The sequence below is a fragment of the Octodon degus genome, unplaced genomic scaffold, assembly GCF_000260255.1.
Source record: "Octodon degus isolate 3935 unplaced genomic scaffold, OctDeg1.0 scaffold00018, whole genome shotgun sequence".
Taxonomy (NCBI): domain Eukaryota; kingdom Metazoa; phylum Chordata; class Mammalia; order Rodentia; family Octodontidae; genus Octodon; species Octodon degus.
In genome coordinates this window covers 20,353,406-20,373,854 of record NW_004524594.1, presented here as the reverse complement: position 1 = coordinate 20,373,854, position 20,449 = coordinate 20,353,406, and the positions used below count along the sequence as shown (strand labels likewise).

The following is a 20,449-nucleotide window of genomic DNA, read 5'->3' as shown; positions in this document are numbered from 1 at the left end:
CTTTCATGCGGACTCTCATCCACTAAACAGGGACAGCATCTCCTGTGTGCCCTGGACGGGCCACTGGCACTGCCCCAGAAACAAAGGCCAGAAGAGGGGCCAGGCGGGAAGGTTCCTTCTCTGAGCTGACCTGTCTCCTTCTGTTGCCACTGATCTTCCCCCATGAGGTGTGGGATGGGCTGGGAGCTCCCCATATGGAGGGCTCCTCACCTAAATTACCGGTTGGCTGGCCGTGATTGGCTGCTCAGCTGCACCCAATGAACTGCAGCCTGGCTGGCTCACTGCACTCTACTGTCCTCAGAGGCAGCAGACAGCATGGCCCTGAGCCTGCACAATCCTGTGACAGAAAGGTCTTCCTCTGCCCTGCACACAGGTCTTCATGAGACTGGCTCATCCTCTTATGCCCTGCTTGGCCAGGACTCCCAGAGGGCAGAGGCGCCTGGCCTTTCCCCCGGGAAGAGATGTGGGTGGGGCCAGGCAGTTAGGTTTGTTCTGAGCTTGGCTGTGGATGGTGCTGGGGCTGGGTGGGCTGCGGAGCAGAATGGGCAGACAGGGTTGGTCCTGCAGTCAGATTACAGGATATTTAGGATGGCGCATCAGATTCCACAATGACAGGTGTGATCTAAATCAGGTAAGTAGGGATGTCATTGGGTATCAGGAGGACCTTTAGGGCTGAACACTCAGCCTTGGATGCCATATTCCTAGGTCACCTGTGACCCTTTAGCAGAGCCATCCACTGGAGGATGACAGCTGGGAACCGTCTCCAGCATGATGCTGTGAGTTGCTCCAGAGCTCAGAACAGTGAGGTTGACAAGCCAGGGGCTGGAACCAGGCACCTCCTAGCTGCTGTGGGAGCCGTGACTGAGCACGCACATGTGGCCTCAGTGTGGGATGAGTCTACCCAGGAGCAGGGAAGGAGAGAGCAGGACTCAGGTGGAGGGGAAGGGGTGGCAGTGGCTGGCCACTTGGAACAGTGAGGCAAGAAGGATGGGAACAAACCTGTGTGGAGCAAGCTAGGAGCAGGAGGGAGGAGCTACACGAAGGTCCTGATCACTTCTCCTCCCTGTGCACGTCTCACTCTTGGCTGTGGCATTCAGAGACGCTAAGAAGCAACAGCCAACTTCTCCCTGAGTCAGGCCAGGGACCATGCTGCCATGCTTACCAGATTATCTTTCTCCAATGCTCAGGTGAACTCCAGAACATTCTATAATGTGTCCTAGGTCAGTTAGCAGCCACATTCCCGGCTTCGGTAAGATGCCTTAGCCTATATGTTGTCTACTAGCTCTGGCCACCCTGGATAGGTAAAAGCCAAAGGATGAGGTCAGCCTGGGAGAGGGTAAGAAAACTGAAGTGCAGAGACTTAGACCAGGGTGTGGTCCTGCCTCTGGCCCTTGGCATGAGACTGACTTCTCCTTGTGCCTCAGTGTTTCCAACATTAAAATGGAGCACATCACCTGCATTTGTAGAAAACTGTGCCTGGCCTTTTTGTAGAGAAGCACATAGCAAGAATTGCCTCCGATTGGTGTTTGGGGCAGGGGCCTGGGTTCCAGGATGGTCTGCTGAGGGCTAGGTTCTGTGGCCAGGATGGCCTGGAACAAAGGCTTCAGCCTCTCTGGTACTAGTAGTAATTTTCATTAGCTGGATTCTGGGCCAAGTGGTCTAGGCTGAGGCAGCTGTGCCACACAGACTGAGGGCCAGATTTAACCCTTCCCTGGCCAAGATTCCAAGAGACTGAGCACCTAAGGAGAACCACAAGATGTCAGTGGGAGCCCTCTGCCAGGCACCCATGCAGGTCTGGATGCTCAGTTTCTCTTTTTGGAGGAACCAGGGATTGAACTCAGGCCCTTGTGCTCGACAGGCAAGCACTTAATCTACTGCACCATCTCCCAGGCAGGTCTGGACATTTAGAAAGCTCCAGCAAGTTGCTTGGACAAAACAGACCTCCAGGGCCTCATGTTATATTAAACAGACAGAAGCAAACTGACTCCACCAGGTATCACAAAAAAGCTCCAGGGCTCGGGTATAGCTCTGTGGTTAGCACTTGCCCAGAGTGCATGGGGTACTGGGTTCTATCCTAACGCTGAAACATGTGCATAGCACATACACACACACACACACACACACACACACACACACACACACACACGGCTCCAGCAGGACCAACCATGAGCAGGACACACAGACACAAAAGCAGTGAGAGGGGCTGGTGAGATGGCTCAGTGGTCTAAAGCACCTACTTAGAATAAGCTTAGCAAAGCACAGGGACGGCAGTTCAATCCCCCAGCACCACATGCCAGCCAGCCCCGCCCCCTGGTGGGCTGAGCTGGCTACACACACACACACACACACACACACATTAATTAATTAATTAATTAAAAAAAACCAGTGAGAGCACCCGAGTGGAGGGCAGTCACTGTTTTAATTTTGGTTACGATCTGACAACCCGGGGGCTGAGGGGCCCAGGGCTTCTGCCCAACCCAAGCCCAACCCATGGCAGAGTCACCACCTGCTCCTGGCTCATGATCCTTTACAAAAATAAATATGAAAAAGCAGCAACTCTTTTGTGATCATGGAATTAATCTGATGGCGATTAAATGTGTCTAAGCATCTGGCGTATCTCCAAAATTGCACCAAAAAGATTTGGAAGCACTTAATTTGGTCTCAGAGGCAAAATGGAAGATGGAGGAAGGGGCTCACCTGGCCCCGAGCTGTGGTGGTCGCAGCTGACCCCAGCCTTCGCTTACATCTCCGAGTCTGCATACATGCCATTGATTAAATAGTCCACCTGCGTGTAATCCTTCTTCTTATAGCTCTCAAAGGCTTGCAGGGCAAACAAAACAATGACTGTGACAAAAAGGGTCACTCCAAGTATAAGCACCGCCAGGAGGAACGTTTTGTTCACTGAGGATGGGGTCAAGGGCTCAGTGGTGACCACTAGGTACTGGCCTTCAGTGCTGGGCTGGCACAAATCTGTAGCTGACATCTTGGGGTCCCTTGAGCTCCCAGGTGTCACCCTGGCAGAGGCAGTTCCAGGTGTGGCTTTGGTCTCCACCTGCTCTGATGTGTGGGAAGAGGTTGATCCTTCAGCCCCACGGGTAGATGACACAGAGCTTGGTAGCACTGTGGGTGATGTGGCTTCCACCTTAGGGGTCAGACTGGTGGGAGGCGTTGGCACTGAGCTGGTAGTTGGCTCCTTAGCTTGAGCCTGTGTGGTGGCCACTGCTGTGGAAGATGCAGAAGTCATGGAAGGGGCGGCAGTGGCCACTGGGGTGATGGTAGAGGGGAAAGATGGAGACCCACTTGCTGTGCTAAGCACTGGCTGGGCTGGTGACATCTGGCTGGTGGGACCTTGTGCTTGGGGACCCACAGTGGGTGCAGGGCTCTCTGTGGAGTTAGTGGGTGTGTGCTCTGAGGAGCTGAGGGTGCTGGAGGAGCTGCTTGTGTTGGCAGTGGCTGCAGCAGCAGTCTGGTTACTTGTGGTCAGCGCTGTTGCCCTTGCCGCTGTTGCTGGAGGTGTGCTGGTCCTTGGCACTTGTGCACGAGGTGTGCTGACAGATGGAAGCCCAGGGACGGTTGTGGTTGGGGTCTGCTGCCCAGATGTGCGGGTGGAGGACGTGGGAACGGGTGACAGGGGTGGTGTGGCAGCTCCGGAAGTCACACTCTCAGTCACACCTTCCGTAGCTGCTGAAGTGCTCACATTTGTCCTGTGTGTTGTCTCTGCTGGGACTTTAGTAGAAATGAGGTTGGCTATCAAAGTCCCTTTGGTGAATTCAACCAGAGAAGGAGCCACTGTGGTTGGTGTCTCAGACGTCTTATTATGAACCCCTATAACCGTTGTCACAGATACACTTTTCTTGACTACTTTAACCCACACCTTATTAGGGATTAAATATCCTTAAAGTCAGAAAAAGGGAAAGAAAAACAAAGTCATTTTCAGCCAAAGCAGACAATTCCCAGCCCCGGGGGTGGCTTCATGGTGCCGGCTCTGCCCAGCCCAGTGAGTCGAGGAAGGTGACCCATGACCGTGGCTTTCTCTTCTCCCTGCCCATGTCCAGTGTGCAGCTCACCAGGGAAGCCACTGACACCTTGCTTTTAAAACTCTTTTTGCCCTGTGATTCCCCAACCCGCTGGAGGTTTATGAGCTGCACTATTTGATCCAATTCTCAAAACATCAGAGTGAAAACTTCACACCATGGTATCTTTCACCATAAAAAAGAAACCAGGACCACTGCACACACACCCAGGTGTACAAGGCAGATAGCTGGCCTGCATGGACATTCACATCCCCAAAGAGCTCTCTGCTGCAGGAATTCTTGGTGATCAGCACCTGACACAGAATGGGAGTGCAATCAGATATTGGCTGTACAAGTGAATGAACTCCCTAAAGGAGACAAAGAAGACTGCAGGGCCAAGCAAAGAAACCTTCAGGGCTCTGTTGGCCAGTTGTGTGGGGCTTCCTTACCCACATTGGTTTTGGTCCCCCAAAACCCTTGCCAGCCCTGCACTCAGGCACCACCTCTCTCATGGGGCTGAGGGTACTTAGGGGCCACTGTGGACCTGTCCAATAGCCACACAGCCTTCTTTTCACTTACGTGGCTTGTCAGATGCCACCTGGCTTCCAGATAAGGACAAAGAGAAAATCCAAAGCAGCATGAGGGCTGTCGACATCTTGGAGGTAAGCTGGGAGCACGGTGGGTGGTGTGGTCTGAGGTTCCCAGCTGGCCGGCTCCTCAGGCTGTTAATGGTTCCCTTCTGCCTGGCTGAGGGATCTGGGGGCAAGTAAGCACACTTGTCAGATTTCACCTGGTCAGTGACCCATATCCTTACCTGAGGCACAGAGCTCAGCTCTGCACCTGCTATGGAAGCTCCCAGCAGGATTCACGGTGCAAACTGAGTCAAGGTCTTAGGACGAGCGCAACATGTTGCAGTTGAGGTGGCAATGGCAATCTAACTAAAGCACTGAACCTGATTTCTTTAGAGATCCTATCTTCTGCAAGTCTTACTCTCTCATCCCAAGGCCAGAGTTCGAGAGGGCAGGAGGGAGAGCCAAGACTTAGACATGTGGATAGGGCTAAGACCCCATCACCAAGACTGGCCATCTCTTCCTCTTTTCTCCTAGTGTGACAAGTAAACAAGTCAGGCCTAATGCTCCTATGTGTGCCTTGTGATAGGTAACTGTGACACTGACATGGCAGACAATACTTAAGTCATCAATCCTCTGGCCATCCACCCATCCATCCATCCATCCACCACCGTCTATCTAACCATCCACCCACTACCTGCTGATCTGTATGTTCATCTATCTGTCCATCCTTCTATCCAACCATTCATCTATCCATCCAATACTCCATCCAACCATGGATGGAGTTGGAGTATCCACTCCAACTTGTCTACCTACCCATTCAACCACCAACCCACTCATCTATTCTCTATTTATACAACCATCCACTTTTCTAGTCATCTATCTACCCACAGCCAGCCAGCCAGCCAATATTCACTGGGTGTCTATGCATGTGCCAGGGAAGCACATTTAGTACAAAAGAGGAAAAACATATAACCTCCACCATGGGGCCTGCAGGAGTCAGAGTAAAGAGGTCACTGCAAGCTGTCACAAGCACTGAGTCGGGGAGAAGGAAGGTGACGGCATCTGGTCAGGCCTTGAAGTGTGAAGTGGGATGGTCCTCCGGGTGGAGTACTCCAGTGTGGCTGGGCTAGCCTGGCAGAGGATGGGGCCCCACAGGGAGTGAGCCTGTGGTGGCTATGTGTGCGTCAAGGAAGGTTTCCTGGCACAGTGACACCCAGGTACATTGCAAAAGACAGATCGGGATCCACCTGGTAGAGAAATTTAGAGGGAAAGAGCAGCTGATGACAATAGCAGGGTCAGTCGTGGAGAAAGAACAATGAGATGCAGGTGAGGCCAGAAGCTGTTGACTCCACTGACCATGTGGTAGTTTAGATGTCACAGCAGAGGATGTGCCTCCTGCCCACCAACACAGAGGTCACGTGAAACACCTATTGCAGGCCTTATGCACCAGGCAGTGATGGGCTCGGCTGCTTACCTCGAAAAGATTCCACCCACACAACATCTTTGGAAAACCATCTCCTACTCTGATCCACCCTCTGTCCAGGTGCATCTTGCTCTGTCTTCCAGCACCGCCTCTCTTCTCACCTGCCTCGTCACACTGAGGACAGGGCTGGTTCATCCCTCCCATTCTGGGGATCACACACCTAACATATGGATGTCACTGAATGAACTGCTGCGGAGAAGGGTTAATCTTAGCTCCTGAGCTAAATGACCTGACCCACACATGTCACATAACTTTTCTAAGCCTCACTGAGCTGTATGAGAGTGACTCAGGGTCACACAAGCAAGGACCCAACATGACACCTACTCAGCCCTTAGCCTACCCAAGAAGCATGTCCTGCTATGTCAAGAGTCATAGGCAAGGGGCTGGTGAGATGGCTCAGTGGTCTAAGGCACCTACTTGGAACAAGCTTGGCAAAGCAGAGGGACCACAATTTGATCCCCCAGCACCACATGCCAGCCAGCCCCGCCCCCAGGTGGGCTGAGCTGGTCACACACACACACACACACACACATAAATAAATGTTTTTTTTTTTTAAGGTTTTTTTTTTTTTTTAATTAGATTTTTATTTATTTGTGTGTGTGGTCAGCTCAGCCCACCAGGGGGCGGCGCTGGCTGGCATGTGGTGCTGGGGGATTGAACCGCGGTCCCTGTGCTTTGCTAAGCTTGTTCTAAGTAGGTGCTTTAGACCACTGAGCCATCTCACCAGCCCTAAATAAATGTTTAAAAAAAAAAAAAAAAAGTCATGGGCAAGCAGTCCCCATGTAACATGAAGGGCTTTCTGGGGTACAGGTAGGGGTGGCTTTCTGCCATTTGTCATTGATGAGGACTGTTGTGAGGTCTTCATGCACAAACTCTTCCAGAAGCCTGGGATATTCCCAGACGCCTCCATGTTTTCCCAAGTCAGTAACTTTTCCTAGCTTTAAATAGCACTTTCCTCTAAAATGGTCATAAGGCTCTGTTGGTATCTTACAGGTTTAGGAAAACTACCAGCCTTAGAAACCATAGATTTGCATTTGTTTTCTAGGGTGCAAAAAGCATTCTTCATACCGACAGAAAAGTCGGGGCAGGTTGGTAGAGAAAAGCCAAAACTTGCTGACAGGAAGAACTGAAACTGGAAGGTTTCAGCACAAAGAGCTCACAATTAGCTGTTAGCTGAGGAGGTGCAGCTAAGCACTGCGTAAATGGTGTGTTTCCACAGCTCTCTTTAGCCACTCACATTCACATCTAACGGTCAAGGGGATTCTCGGCCCCATGAATGCACTTCAGGCCTTAGGAACCCTTTCTGCCCTTTTACTAGATAAACTTTTTCTATAAAAACCCAGATAATAGATATTTTCGACTGTTGTGGACCATAAAGTTTGTGTCTCAGCCACTCAACTGCCACTGTAGTACAAAGATAGCCATGGATGATATGGGAATGGATGGGCATGGCTGCATCCCAATAAAACTTTATTTACACAGACAGCCGTGGGATTTGTCCCTCAGGCCACAGTTTGCCAGCCACTGCTGGAGCACTTCAGGGTTGCAGCTCCAGCTGCATAAGGCAGGGAGAAACGGACTCAGTTTACCAATGGATTTCCTCCTGTCTATCTGCTTTCTTACTCTGTAACAGACCCACATCACATCAGCTCCTGGGGTTTCTATTGGGCTTCTGGCTCCTCCCTTGTCCTCCAGCACTGGTGAAGGCAGAATTCTGCACTGAGGGCCCCTGCAGGTGTTTTGGCATTGCAACACTGGGCCAAGAGAGCCACCTGCAGTAACGGGCATTTGTGTTACAAGAGCAGCCCACGGGGCACTGCATGGTCCCCTACGTCCATCCCGGCCCATGGTCGACCATCCTGGTCTGCTCAGAGGGCAGGATCTCCAATTGTGAAGGACCACACACTGGCCCCCAATAGTGACTGGGAGACCGTTCCTTTATCTGTGACCCTCTGCTGGCCATGCAGTCTCTTCAGAATCCTCTCCCGCCTCACTGTTCTGTCCCCAAATAGGCAGGCCCACCCTGCAGGGTGTGGGACACTCACCAGAGACAGCTGCTCAGGGCAGGCTCGCAGGCTGGGCCAGCTACCTCCTTGGGGAGCTGTGGGCTTGGCACTGTGGAATCGCCAGGTAAGGTCCGACTTGGCAGGTGAGGGCAGCTTGGCAGGGCACTCCCAGGCCATGGCATGCTTTGTGGCACTCGTGGGACTGAGGCGGGTGCTCCACTCTGGTAACAGCCACATCTAGGGTTTAAAAGGCAAAGATGCTTAGGAAAGGCATGAGGGAAAAGAGTCAGTGAGTAGGTGGCAGGAAAGAACAATATGCTATGGATCATTGTGCTACAAAATGACAGCATGTATAGCTTTCAACATCAAAACTTCCAATGCAGCATTTTTTAACTGTAGGAATTTCTTCTAAAGAAGCAACTTGACAAATTGTCCGAAGATAAAAATCTACAAAGATACTCACCAGAGCATTACTTACAGTGGCAAAAATCTGCAAAAAAAATTGTAGGTATTGTCTCATCCACATATAAAATATGCCAGTATTTTTTTAACCACAAAAATTTCTATTTCTTTTATTTTATTATTTTTTTATGTATTTGGTACAAGGTCTCACTATGCAGCTCGGACTTGTTGTGATCCTCCTGTTTTCAGCCTCCCCCGCACTGGGATCACACACGTGTGCTACCATGCCTGGTGTCTGCCAGCTCAGCGCACCTGGGGGTGGGGCTGGCATGGCAAGTGGTGCCAGGGATCAAACCACAGTCCCTGAGCTTGCCTAAGCAGGCACTTAGTTTGCTAAGCTATCTTGCCGGCCCTCTATTTTATTTTATTTTATTTTTTGCAGAACTGGGGACTGAACTTAGACCCTTACGCTTGCCAGGCAAGCGCTTATTCTACTAAGCCATCTCCCCAGCCCCTTTTTTTATTTTAAAGAAGAAAAAGAAATCCTCAAATTTCAAAACGAGATAATAGGAGGGTAACAATGGTTAATACCTTGTGTATTGTTGTCTTTAAACTAGTACAAGAGTACAAGTACAGAACACAAGATATGGGCATTTAATTGTCCAAGCAATCAATATTAGCACAAACCTTTCTTTTCAATGAACTAAAAAAAATTAGCAAGACTATCTTAACTGTTATACATATGTGTATGTGTGCGTGTGTGTGTATATATATATATATATATATATATAATTTTTCGCTTTTTCCTTCCTTCTCTCCTCCATTCCCCCACCCCAGTTTCTCTTTCCTTTTGAAGTTCCCCCCAAAAGTCCTATTTCTTGATATGGAAGATACCCAAGTATAAAACATGAAGTAACAAAAGCAAGCTATGTAATTGGATGCATACAATAATAAAATTTTTATTTAAAGACATATATTCCCCAGTTCTTAAAATAAATAAAGACATATATTAAAGGGTGTGAAAAGACATTTGCATGTAAATAATGTTTATCCCTATGTAATAGATTTACATTTAATTTTTTTTTTTAAAAAAAACCTTTTTTTGGCTACTGGGAATTAAGCCTGGGGCTCAGACATGCTAAACAAGTAAGTATTCTACCACTGAGTTATATCGCCAACCTCACTGTTTTACTTAATATTTTGGTTCTTTTTGTTTTTATAAGCATGTATCAATTTTAGAAAACATTTCTGAAAGGCTCCAGTGATAGAAAACAGTTGATTTTCTTCAAATACTTTGAGCTAGCAAGCAGCAAAACATAGAGCAATCATACCATTTGATACAATTTCGCTCAGAGATTTTAATAATTCAGAGAAACTATGTAATTTACATATGAAATCACATCAAAACCTTAGAGGACTCAAGGAGTACAGCTGTAATGTAAAAATACAAATAGCCTAAAGGACTCTCTGATGGATGAACACTGAATGTAACTCAGGTGGTTATAGGGACAGCTCAGCATCTTCCATACTGGGCAGAGATCCATTGGTGGTAGTGCTTAAGGACAACCATGAGCCTGCTCCCCAAAACAAATGCCCATGCATACATACATAGCCACACACACATGCCTGTGTGAAGTCATATTCATGTACACAACCCACAAGTGCACGTTCCCAACTGCATACTGCTGCACATGCACAAACATAGCCACACATGTGCAAGCAGCAGAGGCACACACATACAGCCACATGCTCCTGTGGGAAGTCACAAAGCTTAATGCACATACACAGGGAATCTGCAAAAGGCTATCTTTAAAGACTCCCCAAGCTTCCCAGAAATTTTTTGCTGGATGTCACCCTTGTTTACTCACTCCACCCAGCCAAGCTAATGGCCACTCCCACAGAAACAAGAACTGGCCACCATAGAGTCAAGAACAGGCCTTTGTTGTACCATGACTTCATCTTTCTGGTATGGTCCTGCCTCCATTTTCCAACAGAATATTCTCAATGGCAAGATCACTTGTGGAGACTTGCACTAATGTTTACAAGTTGGCTCCTAATGGATAAACCATTAATAAGATTTAAAATACTTAATTGACAATCTGACCATCAGGACTATCAGTTATTCTCATTATTACATAGAGGAAGAGTTAAGTAAGCATTAAATAGGAGACCAGAACAGATGGAAAGCTGGTGGCTAGGCTAGTGCTGGGAACTTCCCCTTTACAGGGAGCAACTCCCCATAGGATATGCAAGAAAAGTACAATAGGGACCCCCTGGAGCCAGATGGCATCCCATTAGGAAGACATTCTCATACTGTGCCCCTGAGTAACCACTTTATCCTTTGCCCAAGACTTTTTTTTTTTTTTTTTTTTAGACAATGTCTTGTTATGTCACTCACACTAGCCTTGAATTCACTATGTAGCCCAAGCTGGCCTTCCAACTCTGGCAACACTTCTGCCTCTACCTACCAAGTGGTCTACAACCTTGAGATACCTTAAATCCTCTCGTCCCCTCTTGTGCTCCCATCCTTGGCTTGATTTTTTCTTTTCTTTTCTTTTTTTTTTTTTTTGTGGAACCAGGGATTGAACTCAGGCCCTTGGGCTTGCCAGGCAAGCGTTTATCCTACTGAGCTGTCTCCCCAGCCTATTGGCTTGATTTTTAACTCTTATGAAGCTGTTAGCGATACATAGGTTGCTACATGCTAGTTATATGAAATTGGGCTCCAAACTGGTTCTTTTGTGGCACTGACTGATGCAGTACAAATCATTCTCAGGTTTGTTAAAGAACTACAGATATTATCCTCACATTTGATTATGCTATTAATACTTATTTCTTAGCAGGAGCATGACCCAGGTCCTTAGTCTCAGCTGGGGAAGCTATCCATGCATACGAAGTAGTAGGGATTTCAAAGAAAATACAGAGGGCAAACCACAGTAACCTAACTCTGACACGTCACCTGGCTGGACTTTGGTAGCAGAAGCCCCAAAACCACATATAGTTTCACCTATATTGACATTGCCCTGTGGTCCAAAGGATGTGTTCATGCGGCAGATGAGAACTTGGAACACTGGATATTATCTAAATTACACTGTTTGATATGATCTAAATTATACGACTTGCTGCCAGGATCCTAGAAGTGTTTGCATCACAGCTAAATGCTAAGGTGTAGTTTTTGCTGGCTATGTGAGCAGACTCGCAATTCTTCTATTAGGCAGGTCCAATATAAGTGAAGACTTCGTATTTTAAATATTTCCCGCACTCATTTTATTGAAATTTGAGATGCTTCCTGAGGGAGGAGGAAGCTGCAAGTTAGCTTTCTTGTGGTAAGCCATGTAGCTGTGGATTCCTGCTCTCAGTCTAACGTATCGAGGTGGAGACGACAAGTAGCCCCATGGGGGGAGGTGGGCAAGGAGACAGCCCAAGTGGAAAATCTGATGGAAACCTACAACCCCCACCTATAGACAGAGGGTCTGGGAGACAGGCCTGGGTCACCCAAAAGGTCAGCTGCTTTTCTGAGACCAACCCTTCCGGAGCACAGTCTGGTCAGGGTCTTGTCCCAAGACCGGCCCCTACTCACGGGAGTGTCTCAACTATGCTCCCAAATTGGAACAGCCCGTCCTCCCCTCCGCAGTCTGCGATCCCCTTCAGCCCTCCTTCTGGGAGCCCATCCATGCTCCTTCACAGTCTCGACCCATCCTTCTTCCCTTTCTCCTCTTGTTCTTCATCATCGTCTTGCACGCTGTGTTCCCATTCACTTTTTCTGGTCCCCTTCCTTCTGTCCCTTGTGCTCCCCATTCATCCTCCTCTGCACCCCGATCACCCTTCTCACTCCCAAGCCGACAGCCCGAGCTGTCTCACATCTCCTCCCTGGACAGCAGTGCGAGCGCCTTACCCGGGGCGGTAGGCCCGCGCCAGCCGGCGGCCCTCCGACGGCGGGAAAGCACCAGTGGCCAGGCGCGGGACGTGGCGTGCAACAGAGCCAAGGCAGATCGGTGCAGCAGCTCCAGCTCGGGTCCCGCCCGGGCCGGCCCGGAAGTGACGTCACGGAAGGCGGGCCCGGGCGGTGCCTGGCGCTACCAGACTAGGAGAGCCGGAAGCGAGGGGCGGGGCTACACTCAGGCCGGCTCTTGGATGGGCGGAGCGAGATCAGGGCCAGCGCCAGCTGGGAAGGAACTATTTTGGTCCGCCCCTGGCGGAAGTGGGCTCTCTGGAGCTCCACAGTCCAGCTGTGTGCATGGTAGTTTGGGAGAAGCCGAGGTGCGGGATCGGGGCGGTCCGGCCTTCACTCTGGTCCCGGAGAGCCTCGCGATGACCTGTGTCTGCTTGATTCTTGAGCCCGCTGGCTGCCGTTATTCCAGCCCCCGGGGGCAGCGCTGGCGTTTCCCAGAAGTAATGGTAGGGACTGTTAGGCAGCTAACGTTTGTGGAGAGCCTGCACCCCGCCAGGCCTTTACTAATTACCTGCAGAGCCAGTGATTTAATTCTACAACAGCACGGTGGAGAGCTTCATGCCCATTTTACAGGCAAAGAAACTGAGACTCAGAAAGGGCTTTGTACTTGTCAGATGTGGAGTAAAAGTGGGATGAAACTAGAGTCTGTGGAGCTCGACTTTAATAAAAATCGGTTTTGCGTATCACTAGTTCTGTTACTGTATCACACTGTGTGTGAAACCCTCGTAGACACCCCCACTCCCAATTCAAACCAAGGCCTGTGAAGGATGCGCTCGTGGAAATAAAGTGGAAAGGCTTTATGTTCCTACAGTTTGAGAACCTGTTTTCAGCTTGTGGGCTAGGGAATTTAAAGGCTTGGGTGTGCAGTATCAACTAACCAGCTCGGAGTTCAGGGAGCAATGGAAACGCCATGTCACACCCTGTCTCCCATAACCTCGCAGCTTCCCCTTGTGTAGAATTTACCTGGACAAGATGCAGGTTTGCCGTGACCCAGGCCCGCTGTGGGGGAGCTTGTGAAGGCAAGCTTTGTGTTTACTTTCCCCACTAGCTTAGTTCTAACCAATACAGCACCTTTGCTCCCTTTGCCAGTGAAAATACACCTCAACAGCTAATTGTGTGGAACTCTATACTTCCCTCTTCAAAAATTAGTGTCTACAGTACTAGAGGCTAAAAGAAGGAGACAAGACACTCTGGAACTGGGGAGACCTCTAGCCTGGAGGTTCCTGGGTATATCAATGTCTAGTTTTTTCTAGTTAAAGGTGGAATTTTCCTTGGTTTTGTTGTTTCAGCTGGGACGCTAGCTAGATATGTCATACAATTATCAAAGGCTAAAATAAAAAGCTCTGAATGGCTCATGAAGGTGAATAAGGGAGCTGGGGAGATAGCTCTGTGGTCCAAGTGCCTGCCTGGCAAGTGCAAGGACCCAGGTTCGATCTCCAATACCACATGCCATGCTGGTCCCCATGCCAGGCTGGCCACCAAAACCAGGTATATTGACACACCCCTATAATCCCAGCGCTGGGGAGGCTGAACCAGGAGAATCACTAAGAGTCCAAGCTGTGTAGCAAGACCCTGTACCACATAAATAAATAAAAGATTAAAAAAAGAAGAAAGCCAGTGAGTCCACAGCTGCCTTATGAGAGAATGAGTCTTCCTTTGCCTTGTTAGGTCTGGGCTGGTCTCACTTTATGCCTCCTGTATGGCTGGTATGTTCAGCTTTGCAATCTGGAAAGCTTTAAGAGTTCACGGTAGCTTGTAGCGTCCCGACAGAATGCTGGCTTGAAAAGTATGAAGACAGGGCCAGGGAGATGGCTCAGTAGAGTAAGCGCTTGCCCAGCAAGTGCAAGGGCCTGAGTTCAATCCCTGGTTCCACCAAAAAAAAAAAAAAAAAAAAGAAAGAAAAAGAAAAGTGTAAAGACAGAGCAAGTCACACTAAACTTGGACCAAAGGAACTGTACTAATCCCCACATTTACCTTGCTGCCACCAACTCATTTGCTTATTCCATCTTCCCCTACTGCATTTCAATGACAGCAAGAATGAGAGTAGCTTTTTGTTACGGTTTGCGTCTAGCTGTCCCCCCAAAGCCTCAAGCAGTCTTAGGGCGGCTTCTGGAGTTTGTGATTATTGTGGGTGTGGATGCTGTACCTGCCCTGGGGCAGGTAATTTGCTTTACAATGTAAGGTGGGAAGAGAGGCTAGCCGCTTGAGCTGCTGCTACTTCTTTTGGGCTCTTGCTCTTTGTCTCCTCCATGAAAGGTTGCCCTCTGTTTTGTGCTGCTCTGCCTTGACCCAGCCACATCTGAATTGAAACCTCCACTAACTGTGCTAAATAAACCTTTCCTTCCTTCATTCTGGGTGTCGGATATTTGTCCCAGCAATGAGAGAAGAGTAACCAAGACACTTTTGAAATAATTTGGTCAGTATTTTAGAACTGAAGCCTTCTCTTGGTGATGATGAAAGGACTATATGCACCAGGGAATCCCATTTTGTGAGAGCATATTCTGTCTCCGAACAAGAGGGAGCCTCTTCAGCAATTATTGCAGTCAGGCTGATTTATAAGTGGGGAGAAAGCACTCTTACTTTTATTGGGGATTTTATAGTTTAGTAGGGTGTACATTGCATCAGATACAATGTTTAAATCGCCTCAGAAATTTGAAAGGAAATTAGTTCATGAGATTTGCCAGAAAAATGAGGAGGAGATTAATCATGTTCCTGCCGTGATTTCAAAGTCAGTGAAGATGGGATAGTAAGAGGGGAGATTTTATATGTCAAAACTTTGGATAAACCTGAATTCCTAAAATTTGATAGACTCTTCTGTTTAGCGAGCCCTCCAGCTCTTTTATTTAACATCCAGATGCTGGATGGTACTTATTTTTACAGTTTCTAAGGGACTGCATCAAAGATGGCATCTTTTATGTCTCTGTTGTACCAGTACTTGTATTACAAAAATATATACCAGTAGTTGCCATCTGGTCTAAAAACAAGTAGGATATTAGGGCTTACCGTGTCCTAGAAATTATTTTTATTATGGACTTGGGATGTGGCTCGGTGGTAATGCTTGCCTAGAAATTATTATTTTCATTAAGTGCTAATTTACTCTGTAGCCCTTTTTTTTTTTTTTTTTTTTTAGTACCAGAGATTGAACTCAGGACCCTCTGCTTGCCAGGCAAACACTTATTCTGATGAGCTGTCTCCCCGGGCCCTAATTTACTCTGGTCAACTTATACTGATGTTAAATTTTATTCTAGTACCACTTTTAAAAGTTGTGGTTTCCTGTACAATATAGAAATATGTACACACAGGAGTACTTTTTGTAGTAGAAAAATGTCTGTGGCTATTTTCATTTATTCACTGAAAAAACAGGGATAATTTTTAGTTCTAGTGGTGAAATTACAAACAATAGGCCACAAACTTTCTCCTCTCTAGAGAAGGGGACAGCTGGCCCTCCATCTGCTTTGTAAATAAAGCTTTGTTGGAACACAGTTGCGCGTCTTCATTAGGTATTGTCTGTGGCTGCTCTATCAATAAAAAGGTTGGGCTGGGTAATTGCAGCAGACTGCGCAGTTCACAAAACCTAAACTATTTATTCCTTGGCTTTTTCCAGGAAATACGGTAATACCTTGATTGTGGAATTCAGTTCATTCCAAATTCCCGTCCACACATGGAAAATGTTGGAGAACTGAATGTATTTTTCCCATGAAAAATAACGAGAATCCAAATACCAAAGAGTTGGTTCTGAGGCCCAAATGTTACACAAGCATTCTATGCTGTCTGGGTGAGTGGAGTTCAGACTGAAACGTTGCCTCTTTGTGTCCCAAATGAGGCATGATGTGTGACTCGCTCTTGGCCCGTAGAGGTCAGATCGGATTTTTAGTTTGACTATTGAGCAAAGTGATGAAATCCGAGTTTTTTCAAAGTTTGCTGTTCGAGTGATGAAAAATGTGAGCTTAGAGCAGTTTGACCACGAGGTATCTCTATGTTTGTTGATTCCCACTCCAGAATAGTACTAAAATGGAGATTTCAGGTAACAGAAATATTTAGCCAAGATGGCCCAGCATGCAAGGAAACTCATTCTTTAAGATGGGGATCTTGCACCTGCCAACCAAGAAGTCATAAATGAGGATAATTAAAGGACAGTTTTACTGAGTGGACAATAGATTTGCTAATTGGGAAAACATCAGCTAATTTTGTAAACCAAGCAAGTGCTCCACAAAGATAAGCAGAACAAAGGTTTTTATAACAAAATAATTCTTTGGAGAAAATAAGGAGCATTGAGGTCAGTTTGGTGTTTGAAAACAGAGGAGCTGACACACACTAGGGCAGTCATGAATTTTTAAAGTCCATTGGAATGTCCAGATCAATTGGCAAACTGGCCAAGCTAGTGTTTCTCAAAGCTTCTAGGGTATTGTGAGACTGGAAAATTATTGCCTTTGGTAGATTCTGTTCTGGTCATAATGTCTGTGTGGCAAGTTACCCCCTCCCCAAAACCTCTTAGGCTTAGAAAATCTCTTCTTGCTCTGTTTTTTTTTTTTTTTTGTTTTGTTTTGTTTTGTTTTACTTTTTGGAAACGGGGTCTCACAGTATAGTTCTGGCTGGCCTTGAATTCACTATATAGCCAAGGCTGGGCTCGAACTCACTGCATCCTCCTGCCTCCATCTTCCTAGTGCTGGGATTAAAGCTGTAAGTAGCATACCCCGCTTTTTCTTTTAGATCATTTCCATTTTTATGTTATCACATCTTATGGTACATCAGGGTCACTTGGGACATGGTATCCACGGAGGGAAGAACTCTTGAGAATTGGGTAGCTGCTTCTGGGTATCATAAAGAGTAAAGCAGGACTGGGGCTGGTGAGATGGCTCAGTGGTCTAAAGCACCTACTTAGAACAAGCTTAGCAAAGCACAGGGACCGCGGTTCAATCCCCCAGCACCACACGCCAGCCAGCCCCGCCCCCGGGTGGGCTGAGCTGGCCACACACACACACACACATTAAAAAAAAAAAGAGTAAAGCAGGATTGACACACTCTTCCCACTGTAGTGGATGAAACAAGAGTACACTTCAACTCTCCAGTGGTTGGTTGGTTTGTTTGTTTTCCGTGTCACAAATTGTTTCAAGTGTCTTCTGGGCAGAAATACTCAAACACAAACTTCATTATCTTAGTTGTCAAATACCTTTTCCTTCTTTCCTTCCTTCTTTTTCTCTTTATTTGCAGTAGTGGGACTTGAACCTTTGGCCTTACACTAAGCTGAATTTTCAGCCCCACACATTAATTTATGTACATATTTATTTATAAGCAGTAGCTCACGAAGGTGCCACGGCTGGGCTCAAATCTGTGATTCTTCTCTCCCAGGCTTGGAATAACTGGGAGGCAGGTGCCACCCAGCCCAGGAAGAGAATTTCTTTACATCCTGGTTAGATGTCACATTTGAAAATTGGGGCTCTGGAGTGACATGGCTGACTTTGGATTTTTTTTTTTTTAAATGTATTTAGCACAGGGTCTACAGGGTCTAAAAAAAAAAAAAAAAAAAAAAAAACACAACTAAGAAGGGGCCAGGGAGATGGCTCAGTAGAATAAGCACTTCCCTGGCAAGCACAGGGGCCTGAGTTCAGTCCCTGGTTTTGGAAAAAAAACAAACAAGGTCTCACTACATAGATTGGACTCATAGTGATTCTCCTGTTTTCAGCCTCCCAAGTGCTGGGATTACAGGTGTGTGCCACCACACCCAGTCTCAATCGCCCTCTCATTGTGCTCTGGGGGCAGGGCTGGCATGACACGGTACACTGGGTATTGAACCCGGGCCGCTGCGCTCTGCCTAAGCAGGTACTCTAGTCTGCTGAGCTATCGGGCTGGCCCCTGACTTCGAATTCTGATTCCTTCCCTTTTTACTGGACAGTATCAGGAGGCTGAGACTTACATTTGTTGGTCAATTCTTCTTGTTTGTGGTAGTTATGTGTAATATACTCTCCACAAACACTGACGTAGTGAAAGCTGAGCCATTGCTCCTAGGGAAAATACAAAGTTAGGTTCCTGTGAACCTTTGATCACATTTTTATTAAGCAATAGATGCATAACTTTTCTCTTCTATGTTTCTTTTTAAAAATATTTTAAAGGTATTAAATATCTTTAAGCATTTCCACTAAGAACTTATTGAAATTAAAAACATGTTTTTAAAGAGTTAAAATTAGTGGCCGGTGAGATAGCTCAGTGAAGTAAAGTTCCTGCTTAGGCAAGTTTAGGCAAGCACCAGGGACCGTGGTTCGATCCCAGGCACTGTGTGCCATACCAACCCCACCCCCAGGGTGGGCTGAGCCAGCCAGAGACTGGGCATAGTGATGTACGCCTGTAATCCCAGTGCTTAGGAGGCTGAGAGCAGGAGGATCACCAAGGGTCCAAGCTGCGTAGTGAGACCCTGCAACAACCAAATACATTTGTTTTTTAAAAAAGCTACAATTAAAAACTGGGTGTGGTGCCACATGCCTGTGCTGTAAGCTTGAGGCCAGCCTAGGCCCCAGAGTTTAAGACCACCCTGAAATACATGGTGAGCACTTGCTTCAGCAGCTCAGATACTAAGCTAGAGAGTGAGACACACTCCTATGCCTTCCCCAGAAGCATTAAAATAAAAGCCTCAGTATTAATCCATAGTAAAATGTTTTCATAACCCTTAGAGCTATTCCTCAGCTGTCTGTGGTGACTACCTGAAAGGCAAGTTGATATTTCTGAACATTGTAATTGACAATTGTATCAATCCAAGATTATATAGCACTCCATTCCTATCCTCAATTATCCCTTTTCATTCTCAAAATTATCCCCTGTAATGAATGTGATCATTATGTATATCTAAATTGTACCAAAAGCCATGCATGGTGGAACATACCTGTCATCTCAGCACTTGGGAGGCTGAGGCAGGAGGATCATCATGAGTTTGAGGCCAGCCTGAACTACATAACAAGATCTTGTCTAAAAAATAAAAAATGACCTTTGCCAAAAGAAAAGAAGTCTGCCATCGGAGGCTATGTGCAGTGTGTTTTTATGTAGTATTTGATTACAAAAGCACCTACTTAGAACAAGCTTAGCAAAGCACAGGGACCGCGGTTCAATCCCCCAGCACCACATGCCAGCTAGCCCCGGCCCCTGGTGGGCTGAGCTGGCCACACACACACACACACACACACACACACAAATAAATAAAATTTAAAAAAAAAAAACAAAAAACAGTCATTGCCAGGGGATGAGGACGGGCAGGGAGGGGATGACTTAGAGCTGCCAGATAAAATGTAGGCTACCCAGCTAAATTTGCACCCCTATAGCAATTACAAAGGAGCATGAGGAAACCTTTCAGGAAGTTGGAGATGTTCTGTATGTGGACTGTGGTCATAGCTATACAACTATGTTGTATTTACCACAACTCATGGAAATGTGAATTTTACGACGCTTAATTTTTTTTCTTTTTGCATTGCCCACAGTTGAACACAGGACCATGCACACGAGGACCCTACCACAAGCTATATTCTCCCAGCCCCAACCTAATGTAATTTTTGCCTCAATAAATTTAATAAACAAGTCAAAAACAGATTGTGAAGGCTGCTAAGTCGGTGTGGGTGTTACTACTACATATGTAAGTAGAACTGAACATGTAAAATGAGTGCATTTCATTGTACATAAAATCTACCCACTAAAGTTGACTTTTAAAAAAGTAATACTCCAGAGAGGCTCCCCTGAAACAACACAAAATCCAAGTCACCAGGAAGATGCAACCACTCCATGTATTCAAAACTGGAATGTACCAACAAGATCTCAAAATAGGTAAGGCAAAATTGGCAGAAGTACAAAGAAAAATAGAAAAATCCCTGAACATAAGGGGAAATTTTAATGTTTTCTTTAGAAATACAAGAACAAGCAGTCAAAACTTAAAAGAAAAACTGAATTTATTGACTCTCGAGTGACACTACTAACAAGTCCTGGCCAAGGAACACATAAAGACCACCAATAACTGACCGAACATGCTGTCAATATTACAGATAGCA

General features: G+C 46.8%; 1 protein-coding gene across 2 annotated transcripts; it reads right to left on the bottom strand.

The window, feature by feature from the left end:
• Window positions 1–2,406: 2,406 nt before the first annotated feature.
• CUNH11orf24 (chromosome unknown C11orf24 homolog) lies at window positions 2,407–12,494 on the bottom strand. Of its 2 annotated transcripts, none has more exons than XM_023710856.1 (4): window positions 12,369–12,494; window positions 8,114–8,334; window positions 4,593–4,769; window positions 2,407–3,894 (listed from the first exon to the last, which is right to left on the bottom strand). In XM_023710856.1, the coding sequence occupies exons 3-4, from the start codon at window positions 4,666–4,668 to the stop codon at window positions 2,741–2,743; spliced, it is 1,230 nt and encodes a 409-aa protein (XP_023566624.1). In that variant the 5' UTR covers window positions 4,669–4,769; window positions 8,114–8,334; window positions 12,369–12,494; the 3' UTR covers window positions 2,407–2,740. The 2 variants fall into 2 exon arrangements, with proteins under 2 accessions (XP_023566624.1, XP_004627391.1); XM_004627334.2 differs by having other exon boundaries at window positions 8,114–8,311.
• Between the last annotated feature and the right edge of the window lie 7,955 nt (window positions 12,495–20,449).